The sequence below is a fragment of the Ipomoea triloba genome, chromosome 1 (genome assembly GCF_003576645.1).
Source record: "Ipomoea triloba cultivar NCNSP0323 chromosome 1, ASM357664v1".
In the NCBI taxonomy this organism is placed as follows: Eukaryota; Viridiplantae; Streptophyta; class Magnoliopsida; order Solanales; family Convolvulaceae; genus Ipomoea; species Ipomoea triloba.
The window spans coordinates 34,111,886-34,125,118 of NC_044916.1; the positions used below are offsets into that span (position 1 = coordinate 34,111,886).

The 13,233-nt window shown below is 29.8% G+C and overlaps 2 protein-coding genes across 2 annotated transcripts; one reads left to right on the top strand and one right to left on the bottom strand.

The window, feature by feature from the left end:
- The first annotated feature begins 147 nt into the window (after positions 1–147).
- Positions 148–2,648, top strand: LOC115997008 (WAT1-related protein At1g43650-like). The gene is made up of 7 exons (XM_031236455.1): positions 148–425; positions 494–556; positions 655–771; positions 883–1,120; positions 1,215–1,373; positions 1,455–1,606; positions 2,185–2,648. Exons 1-7 carry the CDS (start codon positions 238–240, stop codon positions 2,432–2,434), a joined length of 1,167 nt encoding a protein of 388 aa, XP_031092315.1. The 5' UTR covers positions 148–237; the 3' UTR covers positions 2,435–2,648.
- Positions 2,649–4,279: 1,631 nt separating this feature from the next.
- LOC116012861 (myrcene synthase, chloroplastic-like) lies at positions 4,280–6,000 on the bottom strand. The gene is made up of 5 exons (XM_031252537.1): positions 5,899–6,000; positions 5,537–5,810; positions 5,304–5,431; positions 4,911–5,159; positions 4,280–4,744 (listed from the first exon to the last, which is right to left on the bottom strand). The coding sequence occupies exons 1-5, from the start codon at positions 5,995–5,997 to the stop codon at positions 4,427–4,429; spliced, it is 1,068 nt and encodes a 355-aa protein (XP_031108397.1). The 5' UTR covers positions 5,998–6,000; the 3' UTR covers positions 4,280–4,426.
- Positions 6,001–13,233: the final 7,233 nt, after the last annotated feature.

Below are 13,233 nucleotides of genomic sequence, written 5' to 3' on the forward strand. Positions count from 1 at the left end.
AAAAAAAAAAAAAAAAAAAAAAAAAAAAAAAAAAAAAAAAAAAAAAAAAAGGTATAGTAAGTTGAATTGAGTGATTGATTGAGGTAATCTGGTTCGGGATGGATGTCACTTATATATATACATGTGTAGAAGTAAAAGGGGGCCGGGGTGAGTCGTGAACGAGTGAAGCGTTCACCCACTTGGTTGCGAGATACTTATATATGCATATAGTTGGTGGGAGTGCATGCATGATATGATATGATGGGGGGGATAGTGAAGAGGCACAAAGCTTTTGGGATAATGGTGATCATTCAGTTGACGTCTACAGGGATGACCCTTCTCTCTAAAGCAGCCATGTCTAGAGGGATGAAACCTTCCGTTTTTGTTGCTTATCGACAAGCCTTCGCCGCTCTTGCTTTGGCTCCTTTCGCTTTCTTCTTCGAAAGGTCCTTTCCTTTCCCTTCCTTAGCCGCTTCTTCAATTTCTTAATATGCTTAGTTCCACCCAATTTCAGGCACAATTCAGCTTCTCTCTCGTTCAAATTGCTATGCAAGATTTGCATCCTCTCCTTGTGTGGGTATGTAAGCGTTCCTTACGAATTACATATATAGGATCGAATTGAATTGAAACAACATTATATTGTATTTAATTAATTAATGTGTGCGAATAGTGCAGACTTAACCTCAGCTTGAACCTGTGTTACATCGGGTTCAACTATGTGTCTGCCACGTTTGTTACAGCAGCCACCAACACCATCCCTGCTATGGTGTTTATCATAGCAATTTGTTTAAGGTAATACTAAATCTTTTATTTGTCAGTCCATCCATTAGTTCGTTGCTGATATATATATTGACAATATATATAATGTTTTTAAATTTGAAAAAAAAAAAAAAAAAAAAAAAGGTTGGAGAGGTTGGCAATAGAGAAATCCCAAGGAAAAGCTAAAGTGGTGGGTTGTGTGATGAGCTTAATTGGGGCCATGGTTTTTACCTTGTATAAAGGCCCTACCTTGTACCCACCTAAAGCAATGCAAAAGTCTCACCTTTCCGCAAACACTACATATACTAAACAAGATTGGATAAGGGGTTCTCTTCTTATTCTTGGAGGTAACTTGACATGGTCACTTTGGATCATCATGCAGGTAAGTAATATTATAATATTATTTTTAAAAATTATATTTCTTGAAAGCTAACAATTAATAATTATTCCATTCCTTCCTGTTGTTCTTAAATTAGGCTCCTATCATGAAGCAATATCCAGCAAAGCTTCGCCTGGTAACTCTTCAGTGTTCCATTTGCTGTGTAGTGTCAACAATATGGGGTGCAATTATGGAGAGGGATTTGTCATCATGGAAACTTGGATGGGATATCAATCTTCTATCTGTGGCATATTGTGTAAGTAAATATATATTATTAAATAAAAAGAAATAATAGAAATAAAATGGTGGAATTAATGGCATATATATATTTTTACAGGGAATAGTGGTGACAGGAATAGCTTATTGGTTACAAGCATGGGTTGTGGAGAAGAAAGGGCCAGTATATGCAAGTATTTTCAATCCATTGGCACTTATGTTGACAGCCTTCTTTTCAGTTCTTTTTCTCAATGAAACCCTTCACTGGGGCAGGTCAGCTCACCTCACCTCATCTTTCTATCATTTTATCATCATGTCCTGTCCCTCCCCTTTTTCTTCTTTCTTTACAATTATATATATCCATGATTGAAACCCTTAGCAATTCCAATTTTTGCATCATTGAATTCCTTGAAATTGCTATCTAGCTAGCTTGTGTCCAACTAATGGACTCTTCTTTTTAGTATATGTACATTGGAAGATCAGATCTGCAATCTAAACATGACAACAATAGTGATTGCTATTTTATATGTTAACGTTTAGTATAAAGTAGCATTCAGTGGTGCTGTGGGGTCATTTCATCCCCATGGAACTTTCAAGTTTCAACAATGGTGTTTTCATATTAAAACAAAATATGTAATTCAAGAAATGTGAACGAGATGATGCAAGTCTTTTGAATTTATAAACCCTAGCTAGAAATGTCAATGTATATAGTGTTCAAATGACATACTATAAAATTTAAGCCTCAGTGGATAAAGATTCATTGTTCGTTACAAATTAAAATGTTGTGTAATCAAGTGAAGATTTAGTTGAAACTTAATTATTTTGTTGTATTGATTGGATGGTGTATGTAGTGTGTTGGGAGCAGCTTTGCTGGTGTTAGGGCTTTATGGGTTTTTGTGGGGGAAACAAAAGGAGCAAAAGAATATGGAGGTGGTGGTGAATCAAAGCAAAGAGGGGGTCGAATTGGACACGATTTCTCACACATCGACCGATATTCAGGTGATTGTGGTGAATCAAAGTATTGAGGTGGTCGAATTGGACACGATTTCTCGCACATCGGCCGATGCCCAGGTTGTGGCGGTGGATGCTCCCAAAACATGATGATGATGTTGCATTTCAGTTTTCTAAGATTTTGATCCACCGTACCTTTTAAATTCTCCAGTAGTATCATTTTCAATAGGGGATTCAAATAAAAGATCATTATATATATTATCCCTTTTAGGCTAGTAGTATTCTTATATGTATGTAGACTTGCAGCATTTCTTAATTTGTTGCTAACTTCGCATCTATATATAACTTTTTAATGTGGGGCGCACTTTAAAAAATTCATTATCTTTATATAAGTTGGTTTAGATCAATATGAGTGTATATGATGATTAGTTTAGTGATTTATATTTATCTTTGATTTGTTAGGATTAGATGGTAGTTTGTTATGATTCTAGTTATCCACACAACAAGAATTCAAGCATTATAAATAATTTTTTTTGATTGAAAACTAACTCGGTTTTCAAGAAAAAGATGAGTTTTACTATAAATTGAGTATGCTAAAATCCATGGCTCATTAAGCAAGGTTCAAGTCCAATTACACCAAACCCCAATAAATAACATTACGACTTCTTTTAATTAGTGGGAAATCAGCATCAATATAGGTTAATAATTTATATTTAATTAATTGACACATTATATTGATACGCTTGACCTGTTCGTAATTATTGAATTCATGACTTTCAAATACAAAAATTATAATTCACCCACTTAGGGGTGCATTCAATCCTAACTCTCATAAATTTTTAAAAACTTTTATAAATTTTAAAAGTTTGGAGTTATTCAATTCAAACTTTTAGGATGTTTTTAAAAGTCATGAGTTATTCAATCAAGATCATTAATAAATAGTCTTTAAAAGTCGGGTGATATTCAATTAAGACTTTTGAAGAGTCTTTAAAAGTCATGCGAGATTCAAAAAGTTATGAATTTTTGTAGAGTTTTTAATTTTAGGACTCTATAAAACTTTTCATTCTCAAATATATAAATAGTTGAAATCCAATCCAATCATTAACCCCAAAATTTCAAAATTTTCTTTCTACCAGCGAAATGTTTTCTCTCTCTATATAAACTTTATTTTTTTTTCCTATTTAAACTTTATAAACCTTATACCTAAATTTCATAAAAAAAAAAATTTCTTCATTATCCTATATTTTCTTCATATTCTACTCTACCAATTTTTTTTTCTCTCTTAAACTTTACAATCTTTCTCAAAAAATTATATATATATATATAATTTTATGCAACTAGTAATTATATTTAAATGTTCTATTTGAACAATTATGTTACTATAAATTTTAGTATTCAATATTGTTATGAATCTTTTATATTAGTTTTTATTATTACTAATACTATATAAGTAATTAGCATATAACTGTCATCATACTATGTATAAAAATAATAATGTTGAGAATGTTGATGTGGGTGAAGAACTATGCAATAAGAAAAATTTTATGATATATTGTAACATGTTTTGTAATAAAGTTACGTTATAAATGATAGGAATTGAAGTCATTGAAAGTTTGTAAGGAGGGGAAATCATTGGTGCTCATGATTTGGGTGACCTTACATCAGTCAAAAAGAAAATTAATTGTCCAATTAGAAAATACCATCCAAGGAGGGAAAAGATTGGAGATGAAAATTTTAGATGGGTAGATAACATTATTCTTTAAAAAAAAATAGTAAAATTGTATTAAATGATAATGTGATGTATTGTCATTAATTAATTTAGGAAAGATATGATCTTTTCAGATCACTAATTTTCAATTTGTATTCTTGAGTTTGAAACTTACCAAATTGAGTTGTAATTAAATTAGTAAAATTGAAAATGAGTAATGGTTAGAGCAGTTGTCGGAGTGAATGCATGGTGAAGGGAAAAACAAAGAAGAGATCAGAGCGTTGCTTTATTCATATATAGAAAACATGGAATCGAATACAGAAGGAGAAGATGGAATGATGAAAGCAAGCTACATAGACAATACAAAATGAAGCAAACTAATTAAGCTAGCTCTGTAGGTATATATATATAAAGTAATCTGATCTGGATGATGATCAGGCGATGGAAAATGGAGGAAGAGGAATGGGGTGGAAAAAGAGTGATTTGATTCGGTCCTTGGTTATACCATCGGGACGTCCATATCCATCCCCGTACTGGTACATGCATTGAGATATACGAGCCAAGTTCATTGCCGTCCTGTTATAATCCTTAGTAAAATTGGAATCATCTGTCAATATAAAATGTTTGTTCATCTTCTTCCATGTTGTTTCCACCATCTTATGGATATACTTCCGCGCATCTTCTTCTGAGCAACCCTTTTCTTGCATGTAACATTGGATTGATTTTGGAATGTCACCTCTCTCCAACTCATCCTGCACCATGCATGCATTATATTCAGTGATACTTTCTCAACCTACTGAAGCAAGCAGGGAGCCAACCTATGACCTCTCACTTAGGAGGGTCACAGTTATACTGCTTGACCACAAGGTCGGTCTTTGGCTAATATACAATAATTTAATTAACGTAATTATATAGTACCGTTGAGGTTCCCAAGTCATCAGTTAGGCGAGAGATGAGGGAGGGAAAATGGATAGGATGGTCGTCTGTGAGCAGTTGGTGGAGATGTTCCTTGTTGATGGGTTTGGTTATGGAAATGTAAGCTTGCACTAATAGCAGTGGACCAGCAACTGACACCACAGCATTTTCCAGGAATTCTTTTAGCCTTGGTTTCACTCCCTCATTGAACCATTTTGCTTCCACCAAATATGTTCTACACAGCTCACTCCACTGATATCATAGATCCATTGCATGAGTTCAAACATTTTAATTAATTCCCATCCATCAATCAATCAATATATAATACTGATTTAATATCTTCATCTTCATCTTCATCTTCATCTTCATCTTCATCTTCCATGCTAAGTCTCTGGCCTTTTCCAAAACATCTTCATCTTCCATGCTAAGGTACGAAGCTTCGTACAAACTTAACACTCCTTTAATATCCCCACAAAGCTTCACATCAAAACTTCCTTCCTCACTCATGAAACTGTTGAACATTTCTGCAACGCAACATACAAAATATTCATTTAAAAAAAAAAAATTATATTAACTCTTGGTACTATACTATATTTAATTTGTACACTAATATAATCAAATTAAATTACCTTGGGCAATTTGAAAGCCTTCTTGTCTCAACAACCTAAACTGTAAAGCTGTTTCGTACAAACTATCATTCATTGGCTTATCATTCTTGCTGGTAATCATAACGTGCATGCTTGCCAGTATGTTGTTTATTTCATGAGTAAAATGACGGGACAGGCCAAGTCTTTGAAGGGCATCAATAAGCTCCAGCTGCTCCAATGGTTTCGTCACAGTACTTTCCAACATTCCCCTCACACTTTCCTTAAGCTTTGCTGCTTGCTCCAAGTATTTTTGGTCCTACATATAGGTCCTCGGATATTAATTTGAATTTCAAAAAAGTAATAACTAGCTAATAAACTAAAATTATATTGTATGTCTTACTCACCAGATAGACACTAGTTTGTGATTGAATAAAATCATCGGTCCAAACCTTAGGAACATAGTTCCCTGACCTCCTTTCACTTTCGACTATTTGTAGAGACATGTGGAAGGATGGGAAAGTTTGTCAAACACCTGCAGCATACCAATAAACAATTTTAATAACTCCATCTATTATATTTGTTAAATGATAGCTGAACACATATCATATCATATAATTATAAGGGTGGTCTTTCTAATAGTTCCCTGACCTCCTTTCACTTGTGTTGAAAAATATGATACTTATCATAAAATATTATTTATAAACTATAAAGAAAATACAATACTTTTGAAAAATAATACTTTTTAAATCAAATGTAATATTTAGGAGTTAAATAATTACTTATGAAAAAATAAATATATAATTGATTGATTATTACTTCTACGAGAAAATATAATATTTATAAGGTAAAGTATGATACTTTTAGATGAAAATAATTATTTTATGTATGAAAAAATTTGACCTGACTTTCTCACAAATAAAGATCATGAGATAGTCTCATATATATACCTTTGTGTGAAAAGAAAATGAGGCGTTTCTCTTTCTTGGTGAGGACTATTGATGCCGGAGCATGGTTATTTATAGATAGGAAAATTTCTCCTTGACCCTTGTAGTTTCTCTAAATAACACTTGGGTCCCTCACTATTTCATAAATTACGCCTAAACCTACTTTGTGGAATTTTAGATATGTTGCAATGCCGTGGCCCGTTTGTATAAATGCCCAGGGTCGTAATTATATTGAAGTGTGTATTATTTCTACCAAATATATTTTGTAAAGATACATATATTGATCGAGCTCAATTTTTTGAATATATGATATATATTCATTCAAAATTTTATTTGGCATTGCATTGTTTAATTTTTCCACCCTCACTCTAACTTCTTAATGTGGTAAGTAATAATTAGGATAAGTGTTTATCATTACACCAAAAGTTATAGCTTATAGCGAATATATAATTTTATTTTGTTATACCGTCACATTTTTTAGAGACAGAGTGCTAGACTTGACTGTTCAGACATTTGTCCAAGAATCCTCCTAGTTATCTGGTGCTTAACTTGGCCCTTCACCCGGCCTCCCCCAATAATAAGGCAACAACAATGATAATTGTTTGGATCATGTGATTCCCAAAAAAAAAAAAAAAAAGTTCTACCAGACGAAGATAACAATTTTAGATTACAATGAAAATACACAACCACTACACGAGGGTGTGTACCATCAAAGAATCAAACTTGAAACCTTATAATTACTAAATCATTAGTACGACCAACTTGGTTAGTTGAAGTTACCCAGAGAAAGATTATTATTAAATTAATATCTCAAGTTACATGATTATGGGATAAAAGCTCGATGTATTGATCTAAATGCATTTAATCTCAAATATATTTGATATTACCCAAAAATTTGTGTGAGATACATAATATATTTTTTTAATACAAATATGATACTTTTCAATGAGATCCTAAAAACGTATTACACTATATCTCACTTAATTAATTAAGACAACGGTCTCAAAATACTATACTATACAAACAATTTTTTCCTAAACAATATGGAGTAATTTCATACTAAAATTAAAATAGGTCAAATTAATTAGGACTCCACATCCTATATAAAAATAAATAAAAATAAAAATAAAAATTATACTCTGTAGATACTTAGGAGTCGTATGATATTTCTCTACAAGACATTTCATTTTAGGGTCAATCCTATGCAAATTGCTTGAATAGTTTGTTTCGTAATCACAAATTAAGATTTTAAATTAATTCTCTGTGTTAGCTGTTTATTGGTCTTGGTTTGAGTAAATCGACTATAGACAATTTAGATTGATGTACTTCAATTGTGATTTTTTTTATTATTATTAAAACCACAAGACGAGCTTCACTCAAAATACACCTTCAAATAATATGGACAAGTTTTCACGTAAATCAAATAGCATTTCATTTTCAAACTCTTGCCGCCATCTTTGCAAGTTGGTAATGCAGAAAAGTCTGGCCTCAAAATACTCTGAATCATGATCAGACATGCGAAATAATGTTATTGAATTGATTTTTCAAACTTTTGAAAGAAGAGCGAAATAACGTTAATGGCATATTTAAATTTGTTTTGATACCTACATAAAAATTTTAGAAAAAAAAATTACGTAGATATTTTGTGATACAAATATTAATGGTTCATTTTTTATTTTGGTCGAATTAAAGTGGATCAAGTCCTCTTACCTGAGATGAAAAAATTGATATATTATATGCTTAAAACAGATAATTATTGAATTGAAAATTTGATTCTCAAAATATACTCATTTTTTATTTAAAAATGAAGATAAGAAGGCTTGATATAAACCTTTATGCCACATTGAGAAAATGAAAGTGAATATTCACTAGTATAAATACAACTCTCTTAAAACATATTTGATTCATATATGGAATAGGTTATTAATAAAATTACTTTCATGAGAATAGACCTATTACATTGTTTGTTTTGGCCATTTTTTTCTTGAGAATAGTATTCCTAGGAATGAGCTATTCCATTTGTAAGGGAAATAGCCATTCTTAGGGGGCCTTGATATTAGTTATTCCCATGATTTTGGGAATAGCTTTTGTATTACAATACTAAAAATACATTTACATACATGCTTATATATATATATGGAAGGATTCAGGTGCGGGTATAGCTTCCCGTGCGGTTGTGTGGTTAACTAAAAAATATGCACCTTAAGCATCAAAATAGCGTACCTTAAGTACACAAATCATGGACCTTAAGCATACAAACGAAACACCTTAAAACACAAACCATGCACCTAAAGTTTTTAAATGGTGCACCTTAAGTATACAAATCACGCACCTTAAACACACAAATCACGCACCTAAAGGTTTAAATTGGCGCACCTTAAGTACACAAACCACTAACATTAAGCATTCAAATCGCGCACCTTAAGAAGGAAATCCACACACCTTAAGTGTCAACAACTGACTCATATTAAGCATAAAAATCACACACCTTAAAAAGAAAATTCATGCACCTTAAATTTGACCTAAATGCAAAAAGACCAAATTGCCACCGTGCGTTTTTTAATCATTGATAATCCTGAAAGTTGATTTAGGCAAGATCAATGGCTGAATTTTAACCGCACAACCGCACCTGAGACCATCAACTGCACGGGAACCCATATACATACATACATATATATATATATATATATATATATATATATATATATATATATATATATATATATATATATATATATATATATATATATATCTTAATCATTATTATTATTATTATATATTTTTATTTTATATAAGGGTATTTTTTTTGTCTTTTAAATATCTATTATATTTCTATTACTTTAACCCACCAAACACTAGAATACAATTAAAATCTATTCTTTCATAAATCAAACAATATAATACAATTCATGTTTTATTCATTAATTATTTCATACACTATGAAATAATACAACCCGATGGTTTAATAGTCAAATTTAAAATAATTAATTATTACTGATAATAAAAATCAAAATATTTATTATAAAAATTTAATATCAATTGACAATTTGAAATAAATAATTTATTTACTTATAATAGACTATAATAGGGTAAAATGATTGTTACTAATGATAAATATTGTAATACTTATGATTAAAATTGTGATACTTACAAAGTGTAACTCTAATATAAATATTGTAATACTTATGCGTGAAATGTTATTTATGAAAAAAATTATAATACTTATTGTAGAAAAGTTAATACTAATCTGAATTAAAAATAAATTGTTACTTATAAGTTATGATTGATATTGTAATGCTTTATATGTGAAATTGTGATACTATTTAATGTAGAATTGATTGTTACTACTTACTAATGAAGTAATGACAAATATTATAATACTTATAACTGAAATTGTGATACTTACACATTCAATTGTCTACAACCTGGCCCGTCTCACGCGCGTACAAAGATATGTGATACGATCTCACACAAGTTTTTACCTCAAATCAATTCAAATTCTCTATTACTTTCATATCTATCTTTCATTATAAAATATTTATTATATTATTTTATTCTACTTAAAATAAGACTTATTATATCGTCTCAATTATAGTCATGTATATAGATTTCAGGATCATATGAGAACACTTTTTTAAGTGATACCGTTAACAAGCATGAGTGCAAACAATCTACTCCAAGTCATACTTGGATGACGGTGCAGACCCTGAAATAAAGGGGTCGTTTAGTAACTTGAAAAAATGAAGGATTTTCCAAAAAATTGGAGAAATGAAGAGGTGGAAAAAGAAAAATTGGAGAAGTTGTTTACTAAATTCATTTTTCTAAAAGCATTCTCCACTCCATTCTTTCAAATCTTATACAAAATTGGAGAGATGAAAACTTGATCTGTCCAAATGGAAGAATGGATTGAAGCGGGTGAACAGTGTATTTCCATCCGTGAGGTCTGAGTTTCGAATCTGGGTGAGCTCAGCTTTATATTTTGTTCTTTCCCCTTCCCGTTTTCTTGGGTGAACAGTGTACTCCCCCTTTTCCAAATCTTATTATTATTACTTTAATTGCTATTATTACTTATTATTATTATTATTATTACTTTTTTACTTTAATTATTATTATTACTTATTATTATATTAATTTTTATTATTATGTACTAAAATGATTGAAATAGTTGTAATTTATTATTAAAATTATGTACTAAATTAAATTATTATTATGTACTCAAATTATGTACTAAATTAAATTTGTAAAATGATATTATTATTATTATTATTATTATTATTACTTGTGTTAGGTATTATGAAATTTGTAAATGAAATCAAAAAATTTGAGAAATGGAAAACTGAAAATGGAAAAACAGAGAAATGAAGTAAACGACCCCAAATTGTTTGCACTCATTCTTGTTTACATGTTCTCACATAAAGAAGTGTTCTCATTCAAACACAAGCCCATTCATATATTCTTTATTTTATATACATACAATTTGATTATGATGGTCATTTTTATAATATAGATTTCGTTTAATTAGTGCCCGGATTATTTGGTGCATTAAAACGCATGCATATCTTTCTTTAATTTCATATATTACAAGTGTTATCATTACATTTGTAGTGATGGATTATTATATTATACACCAAGATTTACAATTTTTACATTACACGGTGAACTAAATTAATGCGTCTCCAATTGTACAATATATGGACAAGGTTGGAATTTAACTTTAAATTCTCTCCTTTGAAATTTGGAGCTCATTTCCCAGCATCTTTTTATGTATTCTTCAAGAAATTACTACTCAAAATTTAATTATTTTTTTTTTAAAATCTTTTATATCTCCAACAAAATAATTACTTTTCTCAACCTTTATCCAATAAATTTTTTTTTTCTTTGGTGTGAGTTCTCCATATCCTTGCAGAGTTGAACACTTAATTGTAGAATTGAAAACTCTAAACTACAAATTTAACCTCAATTTAACAAAAGTGATCGTTTATTGTTTTTGGAGTGATCATTGTAGCTGGTTGTCATTATGGGTGTCATTTAAAAAAATCTCATGATATATTTCTTATATATTAATTTTATTTGTACATAAAGCAAATGAGAGTAAACTACTATGTATGTAGTATGATGACACCTCTATTATCATTCCAAATGATATATTTCATATATGTTAATTTATTGAATTTTAATTTGTTTTTCATTTGTATCTTTTTTTTTAAATTCTCATAATTTTTTATAAGGTAGTATCTATTGTATATTTTCTCAAACATTTTTAGCTCAAAGAATCTAAGCTCCCACATCGGGGTTCAAATCTATAAGTCTATGGTCACCATTTGGAATGATAACCGAGATTCGATCATATTACATGGTAGTTGGCATTCATTTGTGTCTTATTTGATGGGGAATATATGTATAATTGACTTATTGTCAACAAAATATTTCTATTCCATTTATCATATATGTTATCAATATTAAAATCTAATTATAATATAATAAATTATAAGAAATATTACATATGTGAAAAGTTTAAAAAAAAAAAAAAAACTCAATACCTACTTTGTTAAGTGCATTTTTAAAAATATGTATGCTAGATAATAATATTTCTTATCATCAAAAATTAAAATTATATCTTATAATATCAATAAAATTTATGCATTTCTTTATTTATTTCAATCATTTAATTTTATTAACTTTTTATCACACATGAAACATTATTCAATCGCACACATAATACGTATTTAAAACTCATTGAAAGAAATAAAAATAATTTTTTCAAAAAAAAATAAAATAACGTTAATGACACGGACTTACTAAATAAGGAAATAAAGAGTCAACATCCATCAAGCAGCCTTAAACGACCACATACATACTGTACAACACACAACAGTCAACAATCTTACTTCCATTAGAAATATATTTATTATTTTATTCTACTTAAAGGATACAAGGTATTCCTAATATAATCCTAGTATGACATTCATATTTTTAAGGTGACAATTTGAAAAATAATAGGGAAAATTGCATCTTTGGTCCCTGAGTTTTAAGCAAGTTCCGACTCAGTTCCTGAGTTATAGCCGTATCCGAGTTTAGTCCCTCAGTTATGAACGAAGTGGCGCATTTGGTCCCTGGCCGTTAAAACTAACGGAAAAATTAAAAAATAGTTAAAATTTGAGGGTAAAATAGGAAATTCACATTTTATTATCCTTCTTATATCAAAATCACTTTTATAACATCATTTTTCACTTCTTAGCCTCTTATGAGAATTTCACCAAAAAGAATAACTTGAGATTTTTAGTATGTAAAAAATATTTTGTATGCAATAGTTTAGTCAATTGTCGTCTTTTGAAGTTACAAAAGTTTTTAAAATTTTCATAACTGATTCTTAGGTTCCTCTTTCATTACTCTGGTTTTAAGAAAACAGAGTTTTGTATCTCAAAAGTTCTAGTTTGATTACCTTTGTTGCTTAGTAAAGAAAATAAAAAATCATTAGGATAGTGTTTTCATATGCCTAAACACAATGATCAAGTGTTTCTTTGTTTGTACTAGGTCTTAAGTTTGTTATACGAGAGTCAGGCTCCTAACAAGTCATACTAAAGTTATTGAAATGCTTTTAGAATTGAAAAATATTGAAAATAAGAGGCTAAGAAGTGAAAAAATAATGTTATAAAAGTGATTTTGATATAAGAAGAAGAATAAAATGTGAATTTCCTATTTTACCCCTCAAATTTTAACTATTTTTTAATTTTTCCGTTAGTTTTAACGGCCAAGGACCAAATGCGCCACTTCGTTCATAACTGAGGGACTAAA

Bases quoted from the DNA above. Each gene is read 5' to 3' on its own strand.
- LOC115997008 (XM_031236455.1), top strand. From the start codon at position 238: ATGATGGGGGGGATAGTGAAGAGGCACAAAGCTTTTGGGATAATGGTG. The intron at 772-882 runs GTAATACTAAAT...AAAAAAAAAAAG, and splicing joins ATCATAGCAATTTGTTTAAG to GTTGGAGAGGTTGGCAATAG. The intron at 1,374-1,454 runs GTAAGTAAATAT...ATATTTTTACAG, and splicing joins TTCTATCTGTGGCATATTGT to GGAATAGTGGTGACAGGAAT.
- LOC116012861 (XM_031252537.1), bottom strand. From the start codon at position 5,997: ATGTCTCTACAAATAGTCGAAAGTGAAAGGAGGTCAGGGAACTATGTT. The intron at 5,811-5,898 runs GTGAGTAAGACA...ACCTATATGTAG, and splicing joins CACAAACTAGTGTCTATCTG to GACCAAAAATACTTGGAGCA. The intron at 4,745-4,910 runs GTACTATATAAT...TGCATGGTGCAG, and splicing joins ATGACTTGGGAACCTCAACG to GATGAGTTGGAGAGAGGTGA.